Raw genomic sequence first — 27481 nt, 5'->3', positions numbered from 1 at the left:
CTCTGTGACAAAGGCCAGATATTTTGAACTAGATTTCGTTGTCGAGTTGGAGCTTTTGCTATTGGACCAAAATGGAAGCAATCTGGCAGAGAATGTTAGTCTTAACGATGAGGCAGGCAACTTCTATGAAATTCGTTGTGTGGTTTCGTGGTAGTAAAATATTGCAAGTATCATTTCCATCTCAATAATTACCCCACCCCACGTTCAGGCTTCAAGGGCCGGCAAAATCCAGGGCCCAATGTTATAGTCCTGGCGCCGTTACCGGCTCGCAAAGTACCTGGTGGGGGAGGGTGATTACTGCTATTAGCACCCCAGGATCATAGACTAGGTTGCTCAAAGCAATGTATTTGGTCGAATCAATAAATTGCACACTCGCCGTGACCCGTGGATTGAAACAAATACTTAGTCAAAATGGATGCCATGGGAATGGAAACAACAGGGGAGTGGGAGCAAGGGAGGCAGGGATCGGAGGGAAGATGGGGGGCTGGTGTGAGTATCGTGCAGCTTGCAGCGAACCTTGGTTTGAGTTGTGTGATTTAGCCCTGGTTGAAAAAATACGATTGTCTGCTCCACCCACCCCGGCTGCTAATATCTACTAGCATCCAGCATGGGGAGGCTGCCAGTCAGGAGGCAAGGAACATGGGCTCAATCTCCCGATATAAGTCTGCATTCCAAGCTGCCTGGTGGCTGTTTCCCCCACCCCCCCCATCGTCCCCCCTCTGTGCCTTCCCTTTTTTCTCCCACCCACCCATTTGCCACCTGATTGCTTGTGGCCACCATGGAAATGGAAGATGGGCTCCATATGGAGCCCCGCCTTCCATATCCTTGGTGGCCATCTTACTGAAGTATTTTCATTCATTGAACAGGACACAGCGAGGCATCCCGTTCATTGCATGAAAATACAATGCTCGTAGCACACCGGCTTAACGGATTTGCAACCTGGGTTGCTAATTGTGTTAAGACCTTCTCTGGCGTGCCGGTTTGGGTGTTTTCAGCCAGGGGAACTTCCTTAAACACCCTCATTTCGCTCGGGCTTTTAACTTGGCCAATGGGCCATTAACATCCAATCCGGCCCGCCAGATCGGGTCTTAACTCTGAATTACAGATGACTTTACCGGCCAAGGGTAAACACCTCTTACATACAACTTTGTCAAGCTTTGCTTTAGGAAATATCATGATCTTTTTCATTGACAGATTTATATATTTATTTTTAACATTGAATAACAAGGGTAATTCATTGAAGGCAATATTTGCACTCCTTGTGCTCGGGGGAAATTAGCACAGCTTGGCACATGACATATCCCATTAGAGTAAGAATGCAGACTATATATGACATTACTTATGCTAAGAAGTCAAAGAGCTGCGTTGTTTGAATGGGCGCGGAATAACTGTGAAAATATATCCCACATTACATATGCTGTCAAAATGCAACTTGCTTAGAATAGCTACGCCATCACCCAATTAAAAAGCAAAACTGCTCTCTAATTTATAAGCGAGGACTTGAGCGCAGGCATATCGATGACAAGGTTTGAAAACTAAAAAGACGGGCTTACTTTTTTTGCAAAGTGCATACAATTAATGTTCTATAAATAGTTCCATGCCGTTTGGTGCAGACTGAGCTGGATGGCACTTGTAGTAAAACGAGCGGAATGTTTCTGTCTGCGATAGGTTTCAACAGGTTCGACCTCATAATCCTGCCTATGGAGCAGTGGCGTCACCAGGAATCAAATTTAGGATGGGCACAGAGGGGGCCACAGACCAAAGTGGGGGGCTGCCTATGAAAGGTAATGTGTGACGTCACAAGCACTCCTGCAGAGAGGCTTGTGCGCACACCAACTACCCATACCTCACTGCACCTCCCCTCCAATCAGAATGCAGGCAGGAAACCATTCAGTGACTACTGGCCCATCATTAGTAGTTTCGTGCCTTACATTCTGATGAGAGGGGCTGCAAGCTGCTCTGGACACTAATGAGGTCGCTGTGCAGAAGCCGGGCAGGAACACCTGACACGTGGCTCGTGCTCATGTTCATACCGCCAGAATGCATACCAAGATCACTGCTCGCTTTGAGACAAAAGGAGAGTATTTGCTGTGTGGTATGCAGACATTTGCCTTAGTGAGTGCCACAAATAACACCAGGAACAGAGAACACAGTCACTGCTCGCCTTAGGTAGGGGGGGGACAAGAGGGGGCCCAGGATTTCAGAGGGAGTTCCGGGCCATCCAGTTCCCCCCAGCGATGCCACTGCTGTTGAGGGCCACACCCAAAAAACTCTGCTGCTCTTTTTCAGCTGATTTTGTGCACCCTTTAAAGGGTGGGATTATGACGATTTGGGTGGGGTGTTGCCCTCCACCCCCCCTGTGATTCCCCGGCCCAGCCCCCACCGCCACCGTTGTTCTCCTACACTGGCTGTATTTCCTTTTAATCAAGGCCTTTCACTGCCTGAACTCCCCTTTGCTGTCCTGACTTCTCCTTTCCCCTCCACAAACATACCCTCGACCCACACACAGACTCACACACTCAACTACACATGGACACACACACTCTTACACTTACCTGCTCTCCATGTCTGCATCTTCCGTGCCGTGCCTTTCAGCCCCTGTGCACACTTGTGTGCAGTGGGGCCACCCAGGCTTCAGAATTCTGTCTTTTTGTCCACGAATAATTTAAATCATGGGCAAACGACCTAATAGTGTTATGAAACAACAAAATAAAATAAACATATTCAAGTTATCACATGTGGTGCTGTGAGCTGCAACAAATGTCGGATGCACGACTTTTCTATATTGTATTGTGCTTTCCTTATTGTGTTCGATTGGAGCTTGGGCCTGATGAAGGGCTCTCGCTGTAAAAGCCGAAACCTGGATCAGTAATGATACCAGGGGCTTGGGACGCCCTTTTCATATCTCCCTACCCTTCCCGCTTTCTTATTTGATCACATCAAGCAATAAGGCATGTGCTTTGAATGTAATTCTGTACTTTCAGGTACATTTTTCAGAAATAAACCAAAATAAAGAAGGCATTTAGAGCAATGGCACTTCAGCACTTTGGGCCTCGTTATGAGATTGCTGATACGGCGGCTTATCGGCAAACTGGGCCACCCAATAACCCGGTATTATCAAGATATTACTGGCGGCGGAGTAACAGTAAGTGTCCATCCGATGGTGTCCCCTAGGACTACATGAGATGGGAACCACTGAAGCAATTATCATTTATTGTGTTTATGAAGCTAAGACAGCAATTTCAAATTATTATTATTTTTTTTAATAAAAAGACCCATGTCTTGACAAGGTGAGACCTAGATTTGAAAGTCTGCTATATATAAAAGATACAAAGCAGTATAGGTGCAAAATGAAAAGGGCCCATGGGGGCCAAGGTGCAAATCACAGATTGCCCCTTCGTTTTACCCGGATTCTCAAAACAGGTCTGCATTCAGAGGGAAGTACTGGCTGTATTGGCAAGGGCCACAGAGGTCACACCCAAGCACTGGGTGCATTGCTGAAATCAAAGTGGGCATAGGCTGACTAGCCACATATGGGTTTCAGAAAGCGTGTTTGCAGTGACAATCCTTAAAAGTCCCATCATTGAAAGTGCTATTTTTACATTTACACCTCCACTTGTGAGGGGGAAGTGTAAAGCATGAAGAGAAATGCTCATGCCAAGCATGAGCATTTCTATTTTTTGTAGGCAAATTCTGCCATAGATCTAAAACCAACACTGGTATCCTTGACCAATGCCCAGGGCCTGTTTCCCAACATGGTCAACTGGGTGCTGAGGACTGAGCACAGGGATGCCGCAGTCGAAAGGCCATCCGTCTGTGAATCATGGGCGTGCTTCCACCTGTGGCCCACGTCATGCAGGTGACTTGCATCTGTGCGCATGGGCGGATTCACTTCTGGCCGTGAATAACCCGCAGAACGGGCATGAATTCTCCACGGGCATGCTTTGAGGGTACTCACCAGGGGAGAAAGCTATTCGGGAATGGCTCCCATGATATTGACGACCTGACTCCTGCGATTCAGGAAGTACGACTCTTTTGAGGGTACTGTGATGGAAAACAATCAGTACCTGTATATCTGACTGGCTTTATGTCTGGGATGCAAATGGTATGGCAAGTAATAGTTGATTTGATGAAACATTAGCTGAATAGACATCTAGGGCGCGAATAATGGAATTTGCACTGCCAACACAAACCCTGATTCATGCAACTGGGAAAAGTGTATTTTTGTAGTGCAAAGTCCATGCAATTATGTACTGCAAAAATGACTATGCACTGACTTTGCAATGAGTTTGCACTGCAAAAATACACTTTGCACAGTTCTATGAATCAGGGCTTGTGTCGGCAATACAAAGTCACTTTGAACAGTGCAAACAATCCCATGAATTGGACCATTAGCCTATTGTGCCTACGGGGGTATGGTGGCCAATCAGGGTCTGATGAGCATAGCTGAATTTATTGGAAGCCAGGAACACAGGTTTGCAGATTCTAATTTGTATTTGTATTTATTTTATTTATATAGTGCACCAGGCCCGAGGGCATCCGGGCGCATCACTTAGTTTCAGGCAAGAACAGACAGAGCATTTGAGCAGGATGTACAGATTATACAAGTTATACAGGAAATATACAAATGTACAAGAACAGGTTATAACAATAAGCCGTTAACACTGTTGTTATAACTTTGGGTCCATAGGAGCGGAGTCACGGCAAGTCTTGTGCAGACAACCAAGCTTTGGCTTTGCGCTTGAAGGCCGGGAAGGAGGATTCCGCTCTAAGAGGATTAGGTAACGAATTCCATAGCTTCGCTGCTAGGACTGGGAAGCGGCGTCCGCCAGATATCTGGAGATTGAAGCGCGGGATAGTGAGGCAGTTGCTTTGGGCACTTCTGAGTGTTCTCGCAGTGGTATGTAGTGTAAATCTGCTGGTGAGGTAAATAGGGGCTTGGTTTGCGAGGCTTTTGTGTGTGAGCGTAAGTGCTTTAAGAGAGACTCTTTGGGAGACTGAGAGCCAGAGAAGACTCCGTCTAGAGTCAGAAATGTGGAGGTTCCTGGGGATGTTTAGAACCGCTCTAATGCCATTATTTTGGATGATTTGTAGATTTTCTAAGATTACAGATGCAGTTTTATATTCATAGAAGCACCTGTGAATACGTAAAGACGTTGCACAAACCATGAGAAAACCTTTATTCTGGTGTTTTCAGAAAAGTGACCAAAGGGTCCCTTTCCATGGTACATGAGCAAAGTTTGGAGGTAGTGCAGGGCAGTGGTCAAGTGCCAAAAAAGAAAAAAGTGTGCAGAGTCATTGTCATGCGCATGCGCATGCACTGGGATGTGACTTTACCAGAAATGTGCATATCAAGATGAAATATGCAAATTTCATTCAATTGACTTTGCATAACCATACAAATTGCACAGAACCAATGCCATTTGCCTATCATAAAATCAACATACAGAAAAAACTAAGAAGAGGATATTTTCTTCTAATAGTGTTTTGAAAACGTTAAAAGGTGCGCATGTTTTAAACGCCAAGCATCAATATCAATGTTTTCCCTGGAACATGTGGTCCGAAATGAGGCATTTCACATTTGTTTGTTATTTTCCATCAGGTTATATGGTGCAGTGAGGTGCCTGGCTTGTGAACCAGGCAACTGCGGCTCCAGTTCCAAGGTCTGCTTAAAACAAAAAAGAAGAAAAAATAATGTTTTACTAATGGCCTCTAAAATAAATCGGAGGATGATGTCTGCCCTCTAAAATTAAGTGGGTGGACGTCATCCACCCGCGTGACTCTCAACTTGAGTCCCGGTGGTGCACGGTATAAGGATCCCCATATTGGCAGCTCTGTATGCCATACGCTGGCTGGGTATCCCCTGGAAGCAGGGGGGTTCAGACTCTTCAGCTTTGTGAAGCGCCACGCAGGCTCGTAGATGGCTTTGAAGCAGCAGCAGCCCCACTAAGTGGTGCTTGCGGCTTGCCAAGAAATGATCGCCTCGTGTGAGTTCATTCGGGAGACCAATGAAGACTTGTGGAGGCCACTTTGGATTTTTTCTTTTTTAAATGACGTTGAATTATTCAAGAGAGCTACATGTCTGCATGCATGCATACTTTTTATTCAATCCTGCACCAACACTCTGAAAGTGGCAACCTTCTCTGAGAACTGGCAACGTGCCTGTCTGGAACATTCGGTTCACTTAGCAGCATGCAGGCTCATACAGAGGTGCCAGGAGGTGGACATGACTTTACCTCCCCACCCAATTAGCCCAACATCTCTCAACACCCATGCCTTCTGCCATGAAGATTGTCTTTGAACTTGGCCTTGCAGCATATACTTGTCTCTTGGAATTTAAGGAAGTGTGAACATGCGCTCTCATTATTTTCAAATTTCTCGCACATCTCTATTTTCATCCTTGGCTCACTTGACAGGAGACCACTATTTGGTCCTTTTTTCAGCATTTAATTGTCTTAAATGAATAAAACTTGACATTCATGGTGTTCTTCCTTCACACCTTAACAAGGGATGATTCAGCATCTCACGTCAACTGCCTTCAAGAATAGAAAACCAGTCTTGGCTGATTCAGCCTTGACACCAGACGAGACAGCCCTTCCAGACTCTTCCACGATCTAAGCTAATTATCTGCTGCGACACAGCTCTTGGCTTTTCTCTCCAGGGGTTCGAGCTTGCTAAAGTTATGACACTGATGTCCAGTTTCTATACAGTGGTGGCTTCACCTGCAGTCTATTCACTACTCTTAGCCAGCTTCTAAGATTTCTTGATCTACTTGCGTTACAGCGTCTGTACAGTTATTGAAGGGCTTGCATTTTCTGTAGTGTTTCTCACACATGCAATCGTCTTACCACATATGAAAGTTTACTTGATTCTTGACTTTTTCTTCAGTTTCTATAAGGTCCATACATTCTCTTCTTCAGCAAGTCTTTTCAGTGCATCACACTCGTTTCTTGTGACATCACCAGCTTCTCTTTGGTTCATTTTTATATTCCTTAATGGAGCTCCTGCATTAGCTTGTCTTCCCTTTGGGAATACATTTGGTAGGATTGTCTAAGTGGATTCCTTTTCTCGAATATTTGCAACAGAATGGTCAGAACTGCTGGTGTCAAACATGGCACAATTTCAGGCCTCCAGCACAGGTAGTAGGGGGGATGGGACGTCCTGCAGAGGCATGTGGCTGCTCCTCTACACCTTTTTGTCAACGGCCTGCTAATGTAGGTGACAGGTTGCTCTACTCCTTCAGAGTTCAGCTGTGCTACCACTGCAGCAACCCCAAAATCACAGTCATCTGTCTGGGTAATAAACTCCTGACCATAGTATGGCACTTTCAGAACTGGGGCCCTGCACAATCCATGCTTTAAATCCTGAAAGGGGGTTTGACAGGCTGGGGACCAAGTTACCTTAATTGGTATCTTCTTGGAGGTTACACCATTAAGGAGCATAGCAATGGTCCCATTACCTTTCATGAATGACCAGTAGAACATTGTGAGACCTAGAAAGGCTCTCACCTGTGTCTATGTGGTGAGGATGCCCCGATCCTTCACAGCCTGTACCTTTGCTTCAAGAGGTTGCTTCTCATCTCCACCTCGTGGACTAGATAGTCAGACCTGCATTCTGCAGCACCTGAAGCACTTGTTTCAGGTGGGATAAGTGATCCTCCCAGGTGTTACTGAAGACAGCAATGCCGTCTAAATAGGTGACACTGAAGTTTTCCAGACCTGACAAAACCTGGTTAACCATCCGCTGAAAAGTGGCAGGTGCATTCTTCAATCAAAAGGTCATTACATTGAACTGATAATGTCCTAACAGGGTGAAGAATGCTGACCTCTCTCTCACTCCATCTGTGAAGCCGACCTGCCAATCACCTGCCATGAACTCAAAGGTACTCATTTACTTGGCAGCGCCAAGCATGTCAATGAGCTCCTCTGCCCTATAAATGGGTTGAGCATCTGTCTTCGTGGCAGAATTGACCCACCCTGTAGTCAACACAAAATCGAACTTCAGGCTTCCCACCACTGGCCCTTTTAGGGACCAGTACCACTGGGCTAGCCCAGGGGCTGTGGGATGACTCTATAACTCCAAGGGACAGCATCTTGGAAACATCCTCCTTGACGGTGTCCCTGACCTTATCAAACATCCGGTGAATCCTACTCTTCACCTGCTTACTGTCTCCAGTGTCCACATTATGGATGCACCAATCTGCGTGACCAGGAGTCCGAGAAAACAGACCAGCAAACTGTCCCAGTAATCAGCAACAGTCTATAAGTTGCTGTTCTGACAGGACTGTTGCAAGGTTGACACCTTCAACTGACCCATCTGTGGCTTCAGTGTGCAACAGGTCTGGGAGGGGATCAGTCATCTCCTCGGTCTCTCTGTCAGTCACAAATGCCATGACCAAGTCAGAACAGCTGTAATGGTGTTTTAGCCAGTTGACGTCAAAGACCCTGCAGTCCGTTTAGTTCTTTTCAATGAGAAAATCCAACTCAGTGAACTTTTCCAGCACACACTAAGGCCCAGTTAACTTGTCCTGATGAGCACTGGGTTTGACAGGCTCCATAGTCCACACCCACTGGCCTGGAGAATAGACCCTCACTGTGGCCTTCTGGTTCTGCCAGTGCTTCATCAGCTCCTGACTGACCTTTTAGGTTTTTTGTCGACTGCTCCATGTACTTTGCCATTCTAGATGAAGGCCCGAGTACATAGAACACCACATCTCTTGTAGGGGAGGAGGGTTTGCTTTCCCATCCTTCTTTCACTAGACTGAGCTGACCTTGTACATGGTGTCCAAACAGAACCTCAAAGGGGCTAAACCCTACTCCATTCTGTGGCACCTCCCTGTAAGCGAACAGAAGGCATGGCAGGAGAATATCCAATGTTCTCCTCTGGTGCTCTTCCAAGCCACCTATCATGCTTTTTAGGGACTAGATGAAGCCCATGTGTTTGTGGATGGAAGGATGTAGAGAACCTTAAGGTGACTCCACACTCTTCCCACATGGCCTTCATATACGCTGATATGAAGTTTGATCCCCTGTCAGAAATGACTTCCTTGGGAAATCCAACACGGGGGAATGTCCCAATCAGAGATTTCATAACCACGGGGGCTTTCGTTACTTCTCAGAGGGACAGCCAGAGGCTATCTTGTGGCAAGGTATGTTCTCTGAGCTGGTTTGAGGATCCAAAGGACCCACAATATCCATGCCTAGTCTCTTGTGGCGTCATGTATCTGTTCTCTGAGTTGGTTTGAGGATCCAAAGGACCCACAATGTCCGTGCCTAGTCTCTCGAAAGACAGCCAAACCACGGGTTCTGGAATTAAGGGGGTCTTTGTGGTACCACCTGACTTGCCAGAAGCTTGACAAGTCGGGCAGGACCGGACACATTCCTTAACCTTTATGCCAAACTGCAGCCAGTAAAAGTGCGAAGACAACCGGTCTGATATTTTAGTCACCCAAAAGTGACCCGCTAAAGCAATTTGGTGAGCCAAATCCAAAAGGAACTTTCTGTGGCATTGGGGAATCACCAACCTTCTAGTGCCCTTGCCCTCGGAATCTTTTGGCTCACTGTACAGGAGTCCATTCTCCCAGTACACTTTGAACAGTCTGGGGGCCTCACCCTTAGGCTGCTCCTCTGCCTGCTTCTGTAAACCCACCAGAGTGGGACACTCTTTCTGGGCTGTGAAGAAGTCAGTCTGACCTGGGCCCCCAGCTGATGATAACGCATCCAGCTTGGGCAGGCCCTTCAGATCTGCCTCCACCTGGTCCTCCACCTCAGCTTCCTGCGTTACGCCAGGCAACTCGGAAGTCACTGAGTCCCCATCAGCTACCAAAGTAGGGTCCTCAGTGGCTGGTAGCCACACTTCCGCAGCAGTAGGTGACTCACTACACTGAGGAACTGGACTAGGGACGACCAGCCATGCCGGTCCTTCCAACAAGTCATCTGAAAGCAATCCAGGTTCTAAGGCTCTCAGATTGTTTAATCTGGCGCTCTCATTGGCCATCGATCGGGTTGCCACTGTGACTATTTCAGGAAGATCATTACCCAACAGACATGGGACAGGAATGGAGTCTTTCACTGCTACACGTTGCTGGGTCATTTAACCTCTCCAGCTGAACTCTACTATCGCCAAGGGGCACTTACTCTTTCTGTCAAACCCACTGATGCACAAATCAGGCCCATCAATATACTGGCCTGGCATTACCCACTGCTGGGTGACAGTAGTGATGCTAGCCGCGGTGTTCAGGACGCAGGAGTTTTGTGTCCATTGACACATGCTCTAGATAGGATTGATTATTATTGGGAACTGGGCTCTCTTATGGAGACCTAGTACCTTTCTTGCTCAGCGTAACCAATCCACATTTGGCCACTCCCTGGCCTAGTGGGAAGTCCTCTTCTAAGACGCCCATACTAATGATGGCCTCTTCCACGAGTACAACATTCACTGTGACTTGCTTGGGTAAGCCCTTGCAAGCAGGATCTCCTTTCCTCTGGCCCAGCTCCTTACAAATGAAACAACCTTTGGGTGGCGAGAACGCAGGTGTTGCAGTGTTAGGGGTACCTGCGCTCTTCTATTCGGTGTGCACAGCTGAGCTAGAGTTTTGGCATTTCCATTTGTTCTTTTGGGGACTTGACCTCGAATAGGATTGGATTTGACCTTTGTCTTTCCCTTCCTTGCTTACTTTTTGTCTGCCGATTTCTCTTCCAGTTTGGGTACGCTCGCCTGACCTTTTGTCTGGACTCCAGTACTCACAAACCTGTCGGCAGCCTTTGCAAGCTCCCTAGGGTCTGTATTAGTCTTGTCCACAAGATGCTGGTGTAGGTCCACCTCACAATGTTTCAATACATGCTCACACGCAATAAAATTGTACATCCCTTTAAATGTGTCAACTTTGTTATCAGTCACCCACCCACTTAGATATTTCAGCGAGAAGTGTGTGAACGCTTCAAACATCTGCCCACTTTTCTTTCTGAGCGCTCTGAAGCGCTTGAGATACTGTTCTGGACCAATCAAAATTAGACATAAAAGACAGGCCACAGCCTCCTGGGATTAGTAGAGGCTGCAGGCAGTCATTTGTAGTCTTGGAACCGTAGAGGGAGACGTATCTACCATCACTGTCTGCCTGGAAGAGAGGCCGCTGCCTGACAAAAGGAAGACTTGGAAGTTTGTGGACCAGAAGGAGTGGGAAGACCATGGTGCTCCACACTCAACGTGGGAGAAAGTGGATATCCTGATGAAGGTTTTAAAGGAAAGACTCTGACAGTTCAGAGCTGAGCAATGGGACCCTAGTGGAAGTAGCTATTGTGAGTCTTGGTTCATTAGGCACATTGGGAGAAAGAAGTTCCTGGAGGAAGTACTGCTTGAGAGGCTCTGGGGCCTTGCATCATTCCTGAAGAATTGTATTCTGCATGTAGCATGGGGTTGCACAGTTGTGGATTTGTGTTAGCCAGAACATTTGGGATCTTTTGTTGATTAACGTAGGGTTAGGCGAGACTAATAGGACTGATTAAGAGTAGGTTTGCACATTTGTCTCCGGTATCACATTTGGACTTTCTTTTGGATAGTGATGGGGCTCTCTGGAGGGACCAGCAGTTGATAAGATAAGCAGAAGAAGGGATTGTATTTAATGTGTTGGGAGCCTTCGAGGTTGAGATGCATCCCTCCACCACCTCGCTTTCTGTTCTCCTTATCCCGACACGTTTTGTCCAGTTATTTCCCCTTGGTGTTTTAGGAGATTGACGAACCCCATCATGAGACCTGAAATTAACGATTTACTTCTATCCACTTCGTGACTTGCTTGTATCATTGCTGAATATCTCCACAGGATAAGTCAGCTTTTACAGAGTCTGAGTGGACGGAAGGCTCCTCTAGATGGTTTAACACCAAAATACCCAACCAAAATGCAGAATTAAAAAAAGCATTTCCCTGCATCTATATGTGGGCCCTGCATCAACTATCAGCCATGCACCACTCATTCACACACACCTTGAAAAAGACCCCTGTTGGGTCGAAACACGTGACGGCTTCAAGTGTGGCAATAAATCACTTCTCCGCTTATAGGAGGGGGGGAACAAATGACAAAGACTTCTCATTATTCGCATTAATAACTTTAACCAAATAGAGTTATTACATCATCAGGGACCGAACACACGCGTTACTGTGGTTCTCTACCAAACCCACTATGGAAGAGAAGCCTCAGTTTCAGATTTCTTTTACTCCGTGGCACTGCACCACACAGCCTTAGGTATACTTTGTGCAGGTTAGAATCAGGTTGTCTATGCTTTGTATGTAACGCATGCCTGTGAAAACTGGTTTCAGGCTACTACGCGGGGGGTGGGGAGGGAGAAGGCAGAAGGGGGGAGGAGGAGAGTTTGTGTGAACCACTCTTAAACAGGAATCAGTGATTGACTCCTGAGTGTGTTTATTTAACTCTTAGGCTGCTAGAGTGTTGTGCCAAGGATTAAGGAAAATGACTGCACCGGATGTGGCTGGTACTTCGTTGGCAGCAGTATGCATATGTGTTTCTTTCGGCCACCCTACATCCCCCTATAATCTGTGTTTATATATACTTTACATATTATAATGTTTCTGTCCTGGCAGTATAATTAATGTAACATCACACCTTACATAGGAAAGTGAAAAAAAAAACATTATGCTTCCATGAAAGTTAATCAAATTTGGCATTTACCTGATCTGCTCAAAACGTAACAAACACACATATGACAAAGCGTTATCTATATTTCGATGCTCAAAATCATTACCAAAATAAATCACGTTGTTTGCTTCGAGGTTAACACAGAGGCTGACTATTGGATTTTAGACTTTGTTGGCACACCCGTAGCCCTTACTCTGAAGTTGTGCGCAGGGAGAAATTGCATAAATCAGATCAGCCAAACAGGGGGTACTATAGAAATCTCCATACAAGTGCAGTAGGCATGGTGGAAGAAAACAAAATGGAAGATATAGTTCAAAATGCGCAAAAGCATGAGCGCCCTCTCCCCCCACCACTCCCTGACAACCCCCCACCAAGTCAATCATGTAGAGTAGGGTGGGGGAGACAAAACTAAAGGAATAATGCACTGGGAAATGAAAAATATTCCACGGAACGCAAACGCTCACCCCCCTCAAGCAACACAGAGCCGAGCCGTCACACACGCGTAGTGGGGCTACAGTGACAAAGCAAAAGCAAAACAGGTTTCAAAATGAACATTATTTCGCAAAACGCACAAGGTGGTTGCCTGCACCAAGTATGGAGTAGGGTCGGAGTGATAAACCAAACATAAACCTATAAGAGGCAAGAGGGAGTGAGAGCCAGCAAGCGATCCCTCAAATAGGTGACTAACCTTCAGTTAGCAAACAACATGCGCTTGTGGCCAATGTTTTTGTTATAAGGGATAGATACTCACCGCTACTGCCCTATCTGGACAATTGATCAGTCTAGCCAAAAATGTCATTTTCAAAAACTTACATATTTTAATATCATTACAACATGGATAAAACATTTTTTTTTTTTTATCGCAAAATACATGACGGTACATCAATTCAATTTGTGTAGTCACAGTACACGGGACACAGAAAACAGACACATGGAAAAGAAGCAAACCAAACTTGTTTTGCGACTCCTAACTATTAAAGTGACTAGTGCTGTGTAAACTCACATGAAATTACCTTCACTCTAAAACACTATTGACCTTTCACGCCATTCATACCATACTCATCACACGCATTTCATAACATTTGCATAAAAAACATCTAAAATCACCCAACATGTTTCTTTCGTGATACTCTTGTGTACATGAATCTATGGAAATTCAACAGGGGTTTCTTATTGTGTCAGAAACCTCTGTCCTGCTGTGACACAAACAACCCAAATGACACTATTCAGTTGTAGTTCATAAATCGCCTGGTTTAATTATACGTCTTAAAGATTCAGTCTTCTGACGTGCCATCTACAGATATACATATCTTCCTCTATAACAAAAACAGACATTGAGAATTAAGATTCATATGTCAAAGAGACTCTGGCCCTCATTCCGAGTATGGTGGTAGTCATGGCGCTATTTGCGCCATGACTGCCTCCCATACTGGTACCGACTCCGGTTTGGTTCAATGGGGACTTACCGGTCCATTCCGACCTTGGAGGGACTGGTAAGTCCCCATTTACCAAACCATTCCCTATTCCCATTTCAGCACCCATAGGGCTCATTGGGAATGGGGAGGGCGCAAATAACGGGCCATCATATGCCAAGCCCGTTATTTGCGCCCAGGTCCCTTAAGGGGTCCCGTCCTTAACACCTGGTCAGACCAGGCATTAAGGAAGGGACCCGCTAAGGGACCTCGTAGTAGAGCGGTAAGGGATTACCGGCACTGGTCTCCTTACCGGTGCCCGGTATCCCTTACCACCCTACTCGGAATGAGGGCCTCAGTCTCTTCTAGTTAGTATCTCTCGTCACAACGGGAATACTGTATGCTATTTAATAGCACTACAAGGCCCTTAAAACAGACTGTTGAGCCCTACTCCCCAATTGAGCACAACCCCAATCGACCTGCCTTAGATTTTCATGTTAAATCATGGCTTAAAAATGCCCTGTGACATTTATTGCATTGACAGCATCTATATGCTTGTTCAAGCAGTGTTAATCGATGTGCATCATAGTCTACCTCTGACCCAGGTCCTCTTCTTTCTGGAAATCATGTGGCCAGAGAGCTCTGTCCTCAAAGGTTTCCAAAACAAACCAGAGCCACTTACCATCCTTCTAGGGTATGTTCTTTCATTCTTCGCTAGATCTCCATCTACTGGCAGAGGACCGTTGGTTGTGGAGAACCCTTCTGTATCTTTCAGTCAAGGAGGCTCATGCTAAAAGGGGCCCAACACAAAAAACACAGAACATCAGCTCGAGCTAACATGTATCAGATGAACCCACCCATAAAGCTTTGTTCTTCTATTGAGTTCTGCTGACTCTGTCCTCCACCGCTTCTTACCGAATACTGTGTTCGGATGTGTGGTGGCAGCTGGGACATTGTCTAGTGCATCGTAGTTTAGCTGGTGAGATACCCAAGCTAAAGAATCATTCATTATGATTTTTCGCCAGTACTTTATCTCTCTACTGGCCGGTATGGTATTAACAGGCCGTCTGAGGGAAAGCCAAAAAACACACATGCGTCCCATGTTAAAGGGAGGCTCTCTCAATGCGGACTAGTAACTACGCTTAAAAGCAAGGTGGCACCGCAATTCACGCAGTTATCTTTAAGTCTCCCCAATTAGCTATAATTATCTGTATTGCCCACCATCAACCAAGCTCATACTGGTTACCAAACAATCTGAATCTGCATCGATGGATTTAGAACCACTCAGCATCGTTCCCTCTGTAAACAGTTTAAATGTCACTGGGACCGCCCTTCGTGTCTCCCGATAAGCGACCCGGGATCTGAATTACCCTTGGCTACGAATGGAAAACAAAGGCCAAGGTTTTATTTGCTGTTGATCTATAACTAGCAACTAAAGCCAGCACCCCCAAAAACAACAATATAGTCCTTGATACATCTGTGAGGAGCAGGATCTTTACTCACACCGATATAAACTGGTGTGAGCACCGGTTTAGACCAACGAGTAGAGCATTGGTATTAACCATCTATTCCACGAACGCTTACCGTAAATGCGGTTGTGCGCAGAGCTTTGCGCGGAAGAAAAGCAACCCACGTCTTCCCAGGATGTTGTAAGTAAGAGCCACAGGTGTCTTGGCTTATGAGCTTAACTGTCCAGTAAGCTTGCTCCTGATTGAGTCCTCTTCCGTTAGCCTTCCTATGTTCTCAGAAGTAGTACCAGTCCTGTTTCTACTACTGTTGATTCAGTGGTAACCTCAGAGATTATCTACAATTGTCTGTCACGCTGCAACACCACTGTATAAGCGCTAGACACCCCACTCGATCCGCCTCCACCACGTTAAATCAGTCAAAAATAAGATCATATTTCTCCATAGAAGTCAGCCAACTCGCCACAAATTTGCAATCACTTAGAGTTGAGTCTGAATTTGAATCACCTACTTTCTATGGTTATATGGAAAGGGAACAGTACCCTGACATTCTATGCTCTTAACTTCAGGATATTCTTTCTAGATTACTGTCCGGCCCCACGCTCTCTGGCTTACGTCATTCCGCGTAATATAGTCTTTGATGTCACGACTTCTTTTGAATGCTATAATAGGTTTTGGTATTGGCTGGGAGCTTTTTTCCAGGATGTTCTAGTTCTTACCAATAATTTTGTCAATGTCGTTAGACATATGACTGTGTGTTCACAAACACTATTCTGTCTGATTTGTCTTTGGCCACCATCTGGTCCTTGTACTCGAGGAGGGCATCTCTATGGTTATTTATTTTCAGCTCTTTTCAGTGAATTGTGGTGACTTTGGGAGGATAACCTCGGTCTATAAGTCGGTCTTTCATTTTCCTGGCCTCGGTTTTGAAGTCCATACTGTTGGTGAAATTTCTTTTAAGTCGGAGGAATTGGCCAAATGGGAGGTTGTCTTGGGTGGAAACATGTGTAGTGAAAAGATGAGTTCTTATCTGTTGGTTTGTTAAAAGGCTTTATATATAGCCTTTTATTGATCGGGGAGACTGTGATCGTGATATCTAAGAAGTCCAGCGCTTTGCTGCTGTGGTTGGAAGTAAACTCCAAAGACATGTCTTATGTGTTGATCCAATCCATAGACAGAAGTTCTGCAGTTCTTCAACAGATCCCTTCCAGACAACAAAAATGTTGTCAATATAACGCCTCCAGGTTTTAGTATACCTGAAAAAGGGGTTATGTGGATTCATTATTTTCGTGGTTTTGAAAGCCTCCATGTAAATTGGCTACACTAGGGGCCAGGGTTTCCCCCATTGCTGTTCCTCCCTGGATCTGCCTGTAGAAATATCCATCAAAATGGAAGTAATTCTCCATCAGTGCCATGGGTATGGTGGTGACAAATATTATTTTGCAAAACGCACAGGTGGTTGCCTGCACCAACTATGGAGTAGGGTCGGAGTGATGAACAACATTGAAAGCCTAACACAAGAGGACAAATATTCTGCGATCATCAACCGCACCCAACAACCTGTAGGTTCACAGAGCATGTGCAGCAGTGTTCGAAGAAACACATTGAAATGAGAAATAGGTAGCGATCTAAAAAATATTTTGGGAAATGCCCAAGAATCCACTGCACCCAACATGCAGTAGAGTCGCCAAATCTGCCCAGTAGCGTTGGAGGGGAAAACAACATTAAAAACATACAGGGAAAAGAAATATGTACACACAATACACATCTGTCAACACAACCCATGTACAAGCTATACAATACTCTCTTAAAAAAAACAATTGCCATATTCAGATTCTCTTTTCTTTACTACCAAAAAAAGTTAAAGTGTACAAATGTTGAGAGTGCCTAACAACATGACTTGGGCATTGTTGGGACATTAACCCACCCCCACAGATAAACTAAAAAGTAAGATCAGCACATATGTAGATCTTTAAAACATACACCAAGAACTATCCCAAAAAACATCAAATATCTTCATACCACATTTCACACCAACTAATAACTAACACCCAAACGGTACGTACAAACAAGCACACATGTCAGAGGAGTATTTAGAATATATATTAAAAAAAAAACACAAAATACTGCTATCAATTGATACATTAAGGCAAACAGAAAACAAAAGCGGGAGTTATGGTTCCAAAAGCCATCAGTTCCTACTCCTAGCATATAAAAGCCCGCTCACGCCAGGTTCTGTCTCAAGTTGAGAGCCCTTTCCGTCCCTATGCATCGCCATAGGGCTAGTTGCTAGAGGCCCGGGGAAATGTGAGTCATTTCAACGTCCATTTCCTTTTAGGAATAGAATCCTGAACCATATCTGTGCCAAGGAGCCCAAATTTACCAACAGGGTCCCTACCTGTTATTTTTTGGTTACCTGCCTCACATTTCTTGCTTCTTAACTGGTCTTAAAGCAAATGTTTTAATCCCTGATGCTCTGTATGTGGTTCGTACTTACACAGGTTCCCTACCTGTTTCCCTGACGCTGTGTATGTGGTTCGTACTTACACCGGTTCCCTACCTGCTACCGCCCTCATAAATCTTGCTTCTAAGGGGGCCTTAAAGCAAATCTTTCAATCCCGGACGTTCTGTATGTGGTTCGTACTTACACAGGTTCCCTACCTGCTACTGCCCTCACACCTCTTGCTTCTTTTCTGGCCTTAAAGCACATTTTTCAATCCCTGATGCTCTGTTTGTGGTTGGTACTTAGACAGGTTCCCTACTTGTTCCCCTGACGCTCTGCATGTGGTTATTACCTACAATGGTTCCCTACCTGCTACTGGCCTCAGAAGTCTTGCTTATTAACTGTCCTTCAAGCAAATCTTTCAATCCCGGACGTTCTGTATGTGGTTCGTACTTACACAGGTTCCCTACCTGCTACTGCCCTCACACCTCTTGCTTCTTTTCTGGCCTTAAAGCACATTTTTCAATCCCTGATGCTCTGTTTGTGGTTCGTACTTAGACAGGTTCCCTACTTGTTCCCCTGACGCTCTGCATGTGGTTATTACCTGCAATGGTTCCCTACCTGCTACTGGCCTCAGAAGTCTTGCTTATTAACTGTCCTTCAAGCAAATATTCCAATCCCGGAGGTTCTGTTCGTGGTTGCCACTTACACAGGTTCCCTGCCTGCTAACGTGAATAAAGAAGGAAAGAACCCGATTTGTGTACCTTGATCAGATATTTTTAATATACGTATATGGATCAATTACATCTTTTCTTCAATAATATTTTGCAATATAATTCATGAGTCTCTCTATGATTCGTTAGTCCCTAAACACGTGTTTCTCCGCCTTATATTTGAGGCTGGTTCATCAGGAGGGTTAGATTGGAAAATGAAATTGTATAGCCTAGAACAACATGAAAGTATTTGCGTCCATTTTAACTGTTCCTATTGTATATATTAATACTTTAGATTTCAGACTAAACATTGCCTCTATTGCTTGAAAAATAACTATACTTACTAGTGGTAGTGTGTGCTCATTACATGTTCATCCCATTGCGGCCTGTTGGTTTGAAGTGGAACACTGCTTTATTCTATTCTTCAAATTGTCAAAAATGTGTTCCCATGTGGCCTGCTAGTTTGAAGTGGAACACTGATTTACTGTGCTCATAAGTGTGTCCAAGCATATGCCTAAAAGATATACATGCAAGGGTGCCAATTACCTTTTGCAGGTATTTGCTTCAATATGCATTCTGCAGGGTCTACAGTGCCCTGCCTGCTACCACCCTGAGAAGTCATCTTTTCTGGCCTGAAAGCACATTTTTCAATCCCTGACGTTGCGTGTGTGGTTCCTACTTGCGCCCATCTTCATGTCAACATTAACTGCCAAGAACCTTTCCTTTCACGTGTGTCTTTCGTCTCTTATTGACTGCTTCCCTTGCATTCGTTCTGCTTATGGCATGCCTGTGTGTTTTAACACTCAATATTTATCACTCCACTGATTTAGTAAGCATGTTTTGCTGCACAATGCAAGGGGAGACCCACATCCCTTTGCCCACCCCTTCACCCTCTCACCCACCCAATATTGCATTAACCAAACACTCCCTTGCATTTTACGACAACATACATTGGTTAAAAAAACAGTGGTAAAAAAGTATGGTGTTGGAAAAAGTGCAGTAAAGATGCTGGTTGCTATTGTGGCATATTTGACCTTATTTGTGTCCTTAATAGAGATTAATGTATATGTGCTCTTTTTTTGTAACCACTTTGGGTATGTCGGGGTAACGCGCTTGTCTTGGAGCAACACAAGCTCGATCCCCAGGTCTGCGCTTAGAAACCTCTGGGTATTAAGCACGTTATAAATAACCCATTACATTACATTACATAGTTTTGCAGCAATATTAGAAAATGGCAATATAAATGCACACAATGTATATACCTCTACTTGAAGAAATGTTAAGTCTGCTCTCTGTGTACCCGCACTTTTTCTTTTTTCGCTAAACTTGTTTTTGTTATGATTTTCTGTATTCATTTTTTTAATGTATTCCTTAGTCTTTAGCAATCTGTCATTTCATTTCCTGTAACTGCCGTCTTCTGGGTTTCGTATTGTTATACTGTAATGTGCATTGATGCCTTGTCGATGCACTGGCCTCCAATAGGCGGCTCTACTCAACATGTCCATAATGCTCGCTAATCATAGGCACACGCCTGCAAGTAGGTACTAAGCTTCGGTGTACGCCAGCCTATCTCTGCTCATGAAAGTTAAGGAGGATTATGTTTTTAAATAGAAATTCTTGTTGTTGCAGGTTAAGAACGATACATGTGAGAATGTGTGCCCCCTGGCAGCTCCTGGTTGGACCGGTGATCTTCTCCGCCGTGGTGTTAGGTAAGTCTTTGTTGCTTTCCTTTATTCTAGAAATAAAAAAAAGCCTCTCAAAGTCATGAAGGAAATTGCTGGTGTAAGATTATCATTTTGAGTCCACGGGAAGCAACCAGAGCGGCCTATAAAACTTTAATCAGCATGATTAAGTTTCTTCAATTACTGGCCCTCACCGAAGGCCGCCCAGCACTGCGCGCTACTGGCAGGAGCCGCAAACAGATGCTCTCCTCTTCCTGGCATCTCTCTGACTCTTCCTCCCTGGCACCCCAAGGGATCATTAAGACTTAAGGAAGCCTAATGGCAAGTCACTGAGGAACGTTAAGCGCATCAGACTTGCTGCGAAGCATTAGGCTGGGCATCACTCGTTTACCCGCAGCGTTGGCAGCCTCACGACCGGCTCCCGCCAGATGCGGTTGAGGGGCTAGCGCTAGGCAACCAAGAGTTCACTGCGCAAGTAGCGAACGAGGACAGAGGGGTTACCTCTGAATAGCCTGGAACCAAACCACGCTTAAGTGTCACATATTTCCCTAAGCGCTGCAGTGGGCGGAGCTTACAATGATTTCCTATGTAATTCAGGATAAAAAAGGGAAATCTGTTCATTTTGAACCATCCTATAGGGTAACCTGGTGCCTCTGAAAGGGATGTGTCTGATCTGGGGTCGATTGGACCTGTGCTTCCTCGGTCTATATGTTCCTAGATGTACAGAAGTCCTTCTACTCCAGAGCGCTCTTCTTAGGGTATTGTAACTCTGCAGCCAAGACCTTACTCTCTATATGTGTTAGAGCTGAGGGACAGGAAGCTTCTCAGAAACCCATCAAAGTGCACACTGCAGGCACAACAAAATCAGTGGCCACCAAAATGCACAAAAGCAGAAATAAACATTGTCTAAAGATTGCAACCATATAAAAGAAGCTTCCGTTGAGTTCGACATAGATAGAGGGTACCCCAAGCCAAGAGGTCCTCCATCGCCAAAGTAATTAAAGTTTACACAGTTTGAAAAGCTATACAAGTTTTACAAACTTTAGTCATGTTTCACTTAGTGCTCAATGACGTCTGAAACCTCTACGAGCATTTAGCTGCCAGTCACTAACAAACAGAAATCAAGAGCAGATCTGTATTATTTATTTATTTAGGTATTGTTGCAGCATGCCATCTGCTGATCACTTCATTACACAGGGAGCCGAGTGGGTGGGGTGGGGCAGGAAGGGAGTGGGTAGGAGTAAAGGTGGGCATAGCCATATGAATAGAGGTGGATGATTAAAATGCCAGGGTGAACACGTGAGTCTTGGGGCTAATTAGAAGAGGTTGAGTTCGCTTAGTGTTGGAGTTGAGAATAGAAGGCATTCCAGAGTATGGGGGCATGGATCACAAGTCGTTGACCACTCAGGCATTGCTTTTAGAATTTGGCAGTGGCCAGTAGGTCAACGTATTTTATGCATATAGTCCCATATGTATTTCCGCAGGACTGAGGGTCCTCGGTTGATGGACAGCTTTATGGGCAACACCAATCGTATTAATTTAATTTGTGAAGAAACTGGTTGATGGGGGTGACAGAAGTTTATGGACCAGAGTATGAAAAGATATGTGGTCATAGGCTAGCATGGGCCATTGGAAAACATTGCAGTAGCAGTCATCCCAAAACGTTCAGAGACATACATTGGCCCAAAAGTAAAGAAAACATGAACCAGTCTGAAGATGGGACTATGGACCTGGACATCATTGGAATGGAAGGCCACGAGGCAGGCGATATGGCGGGCTCAGTGTTTCACTTTTGGGGGGATACATAGGACCCCCCATAGACTATCTGAAATTGTCTAAGTTAGAACAAAATGAAAGAAAGATGAGATTTCTACTTTAGAATACTTCTAGTGGGGTTGGTGGGCTCAGGAAAATGGCGGGGGTCATTCAGGCCCTGAGGTCACCTTTGATTTATTGAGGCTTAAAGGGGGGACGGGCAAGATCTTGAAGAAACAAATGATGCCGCCGGCTCTTCTGAATGTCTAGTAGCATCCTGAATTAGAGAACTGCATCCCTTCCTCTCTCGGGAGAGGCGTCTCTGAGGTTCTTGGGGTGTCCGGGTAGTGCGGATCACTTCCTGGTGATACACTGCGCCTGTCAATGGGAGTGGCAGCATATCCCAGTTTTGGAGAATGCTGGCTCACAACCAGGATCTCTATCTCGCACATCTTGAACTTCTCCTGGAATATTGGCCTAATATAAAGGGGGCCTGGTATCCTCCATCAGCAGCTGGGATAGGGGTACCTAGCAGCTAAGAGTCACCGTGGGGCTCAGCGTTGGTGCACAGTCTCTCCCTACATCAGAATGACATGGCATCTGGAAACTCTTCAGCCTGCAGTGAGGAGCTGCAGGGTCCCAGGTGCAGGGCAAGCTGGCTGCTGCAGCAGGAACAGGACTGCTCCTGAAGCTGGCATAACATCTCCACTTCAGCATTCCTATTAGAGTGGGGCCCGTGCTGTCCTAGTGCTCAGGAGGTATCAAGGACAGAAAAAATAAAAGACAATTAAAAAAATAAAACATGACAGAAAAAATATAAAAAAATATACAGACAGTCATAATGTGTTTAGTATTTGCTACTATACACCAATTAATCTTCTCATATTGAATTCTATCTTGTCAAGACACATGTAATTTTGTCTTCTTCCTGGTTAACAATGTATAACCTTGTTATGTATGTTTTTTAACATGTTTCAATTAAACTTTGTTTTATATGTACACATTCAAGTGTGATCTGCTATAGCTAGTCTAATCAATGACTAGCTCTTGATTAGGTCCCCCCGCCATTACGCCTAATGAGGGGTAGCCTGGTGTCTATATTTGTTTTTTCTTAATTCATTTTTTTTTCTGTCCTTGATACCCACTTTTGCCTTCCAGAACCAGGCCCCCCTTCAACAAAAAAGAAGGCTGCCGCCCTTGTTCTTTTTCTGCCTTGTGCTCAGGAGCCCATTACATCATGTGCAGCTCAATGCCTAGTGCTATGGGAGCGGAGTACCACCTCTAAGGACCCAGGAGGTGGTTGGGCATCTGGGGCCTGTCCATGGTCCCCTCCACCCAACATATAGCATGGTGGTTCAAAAGATGCATGCTTCCCTCTACCGACATATGCAAATCACAAAATAGATATTTTGGGAGAAAGCATCCTGCAGCATTACAATGTATAATGTACACTGGGGGAAACTGGCACGCAATCCCACTCTCGCTTACAGACAGGATACATGCCGTAAAGATGTATTGAATGCCCAAACTCATTTATTTGGCCACCATGAACCCCGCACCTGCTGCGCGGCATCTATATACAGCACCAGATAAAGCGGTAGAGAAATTTCTTTCGTGAGGTAAGAAGGCACTTTTGAATAAAAATATCCTCCAAGCCTCAAAAGCCCATGGGGGGATTAGACCCCCCATCTTGGAATATCTAATATCTGGCAGCGCAAGTCACTTGCGTCAAACGCTGGCTGAATGTCACATGAACCACTAGGTGGGTAATAAGCCTATTTACGCCATGAGAAATACCAGCCTTCCCACCTGGTCAGCTCCCAAGTAAGATCAAGCGCCACCCTATTGTGGGCCCGACCCTGGCGCAGTGGAACAACATGCATGCCAAAACACAGGCCCAGAGCCCCGCGAAATTCCACCATGGAACAGCCTCAGAGCTATACTATCCCTCGAAACCACCACACAACTACACAGCCGACAAGACTCTCGCTGTGGGGACATTCCAATCCGCTAAAGTCATATTGGGCCTAGGGGTCTCAGACTGGTTAGTATACCTTGCGCCTTGAAACACTTGTGTATAGGCGCGTTACAAATGCCATATCATACCTCTCCAAACAGTCAACTATAACAAAACTTACCACGCCAGCAAGCAGAGCTAGGGAGCCAGAAGCTTGCGAAGCGATACATCCGAGTTCCCCAAGCTGCTGACTTTCTACGACTCCTGCATAACACAGAACCTAAGTAGAGACATTGCATTATCAGAGAGCTAGTCAGAGGACATAGGCACTCCACTCGGCCCAGATGATATGTACGAGGCTTTTGACACCGTTAGACACATGTCCTGCAGCCTGCAACACAGAGCAATGCAGAGTAAACTCATCCAGGCGCGTCTTACACACCTGCTAATCTTCGGGCCATGGCTCTCAATCGCTCCCCCTCTGTTGGAGGATCTGCGGGAGGAGGGTGGGCACTATCCGGCAGGTTCTATGGTCAGGCCCCATCATACAACCTTTTTGGGGCCTCGTGCTACACGACGCCAGGTTGTCCAAATCATTCCGTTCCTGGCTAGAAAGACCATTTTGATCTGCTGGAAAGCAGAGGTAGCTCTCGCTAAACAGAAATGGCTGGACCCGTTGACTAGGATCAGTGATTTAGAACGGGCTAACATCAGGAAAGGGAGGTCTCAGACCTGTGCCGTTAAGTTTGGCGAGCTCATGGATGCTGTACTGTAGATAAACACTCACCACTGTACCACGGCAGCTTGGGCCGGGGGTGGGCTGTTGTAGGGAATAGTGCGTATATATTATTCTATATACTTGTATGTGTACACCTGTCGTGATATAATCCTACAGATATGCGCACACCAAAATGGGAGGGTGCCCAAGAATGAACAAATGAGCAGATGGCATGAATGACTCGAGATAATGTCGACCGGCACACGAGCAAATATGCATGTACAATATGCTCTGTTCACTAATGAACGTGGAATTCACATGTAGGAGGGTGAGAATGTTGATGGTAGGGAGAGTGATGTCCATGGTGGCATCTGGTTGAATATGACAAGATGGGATTTATACTGGCAGGCAGGAACATATTTGTGTGGCGAACAAGTTGCACATGGAATATGATTTTGTAAAGTTACATATGTTACGCCTGATATTTCTGCATTCCCCTGTATGTTGATTAATCTTTAATTAATAAAAAAGATTACATTAAAAAATAAATTATTATGTACATTGGGCACCTCACCAAACACTGAGGGTCTCGTTACGAGGTGAGTGGTAGTGGTAAAAACAGGCAGCAAATCTAATACCACCCCTTTTACCACTGTCTGATTATAGTTTTGGAAACCCATATGCAAGAAAATAAGAAAATCAGCTGCTTATAAGTGGTGATATTACAGAAAATTAGTACCCGGCAGGTGCGGGGCTGGGAGGTGGCAGTCTCCCAGCCAATAAGGAGTCTCGGAACGGGGGAATTGCTGCATGGTACTCCCCCCACTCCGACACACCACACAGCTGGAGGCTGCCATCTTTCCCCGCGGGGGATTCAGGTAAGTGCTACGCTGCCTTCCATTCCCCTCTTCCCCTACAGAGATTAGCCCCCCCTACCCTCAATTTACCTGCTTTTTTTCCCCACTTTGGGAGCGGACGCGCTGGAAACACTTCTATCTTCAGCGCATCCGCTCCCGATATGTGTCATGCCGCCATGGAAAGGAAGAAGCGACTACACCTAGTCCCTTCTCTCCTTTCCATGGCGGCCATTTTTTTGTTTACTTTTTAAATTCTTTTCAATGGCCACCATGGAAAGCGAAAACAGACATTGTTTTCCTTTCCCCCGGCGGCCATTTTTGTTACTTTTTCTTTTTTTCTGTTGTGAAATGCCAGAGCGTTGTGCAACAGAAAAAAAATGTTTTTAGTTTGGGCCTGTAACTGTGGGCCCTGGGGCATTACCTAAAGTGGTAATGCCCCCCAGCTCGGGGCTTATTGTTTAAATAATACGTTTGGTGATGGTAGCAGCAATACCATCTGTTGTGGTAATACTGCCATTCCCCAATGAAGTACACTGTAACTTCTGAATGGGTAGCAACCATTACCCCATATCATGCGTTAATCCACTTTTACCACCAGCAGTCACAGTAATTGTTTGTTGTTATAAACACTGGGGTACAATTTCAAATGACGTGAGCCTAAACATTCACATCTAATTAAGCTTCTCCATGTGCATTTGTTTATAGAAAGTGGTGCAGCCCTTCTCATCCTAACATGGGCTAGCAGCCATGAACTGCTCAGTGCAATAGAACTCAGGGTTCAGAAAAGTGATCAGCCTTTGGGGATGCAGGGGGTGGAAGGGTTCACCCTAGTACACTTGAGGGGTACTACGTTGAAATTCACACTGCAGGGCCTGCAGTTTACAGAACACTAAATCTGTGTGGTCATTGAGCACAAATGATGGAGTTTAGTGGAGGACAAATCACCTCATTACAAGTTTGGTGGTATTTGGTGGGGTAAATCTGACAAAATACCACGAAATGGATTTTCCGTTTCTGCCACTTGGTCCGGCATAATTATCACCAGATTACAAGTGTTGGTAGGTGGTGTTAGTCCCCATTAATTGGACTCCTCAGGACTTCATGGGGATTTTGGCAGAATTACCACTGTGGTAATTCATCTGATTTTGCCAATTTTCGGCAGTAAAGTGGCTGATTTACCTCCAGCTTTTTGTTTGAGGTGAATTCTCCACTTTACCCCCTAGCTTTTAGTAAAGCAGGGCTGCAATGTGGCAGTAACATAGTTACCACTCTGTTACAGCAGTTTCTTACTGCACTGCCATATTTGTAACATATGGTCCCTGCTGAGGAGTGTATCATGGCACTGGTGCACAAGAACCGAAGACATGATCTCCAGACTGAACTCTCTCTCACTGGTGCGTGCATATCACCCTTTAAATGAATTGACCCTGAAAGGCTCAGTTCTATTGCTCCACAGGCTGGGCCTATAGAGAGCAGATGACTGAGCCTATCACACTAGATACATGTGGCGTTATTTTTCTCCCCAACATAAACGAAAATGTTATTTTATGTTAAAGGTACTTATGTAGCGCACAGTCACCAACGGAATGAAAAAGTCTGTCACATTGTACACGTTGACGCAATTCACTGCATTGGTTCAGAAACGGCCCAAGTCCATGGAACACAGTTTACTTGTAGCATTTTGCCCCAGACTAATACCTTAGTTACTTATCCAGCAAGATAGCCCAGTGTGTAGAGCACTCGCTCTTGAGATCTTTGTGCAGCCTGTAGGTCACAGGTTTGATTTCTGGCATGGCCAACTCAGCCTTTAATCCTTCCAAATACTGATA

The 27481-nt window shown here is 45.3% G+C and overlaps 1 protein-coding gene across 1 annotated transcript in view; it reads left to right on the top strand.

Annotated features, from left to right (window-relative positions):
• NCAN (neurocan) overlaps positions 1 to 27481 on the top strand; it is a 1349040-nt gene that overhangs the window by 330007 nt on the left and 991552 nt on the right. Inside the window, exon 2 of the mRNA XM_069649118.1 lies at positions 20313 to 20392. Within this exon, the coding sequence (XP_069505219.1) occupies positions 20335 to 20392 (58 nt within the window). The 5' untranslated portion in view covers positions 20313 to 20334. The remainder of the gene's footprint in view (positions 1 to 20312; positions 20393 to 27481) is intronic.

The sequence above is a fragment of the Ambystoma mexicanum genome, chromosome 1p, assembly GCF_040938575.1.
Source record: "Ambystoma mexicanum isolate Mex_15411 chromosome 1p, UKY_AmexF1_1, whole genome shotgun sequence".
NCBI classification, from domain to species: domain Eukaryota; kingdom Metazoa; phylum Chordata; class Amphibia; order Caudata; family Ambystomatidae; genus Ambystoma; species Ambystoma mexicanum.
Note: the sequence above shows the minus strand (reverse complement) of the source record. Positions and strands in the feature narration are given on the sequence as shown.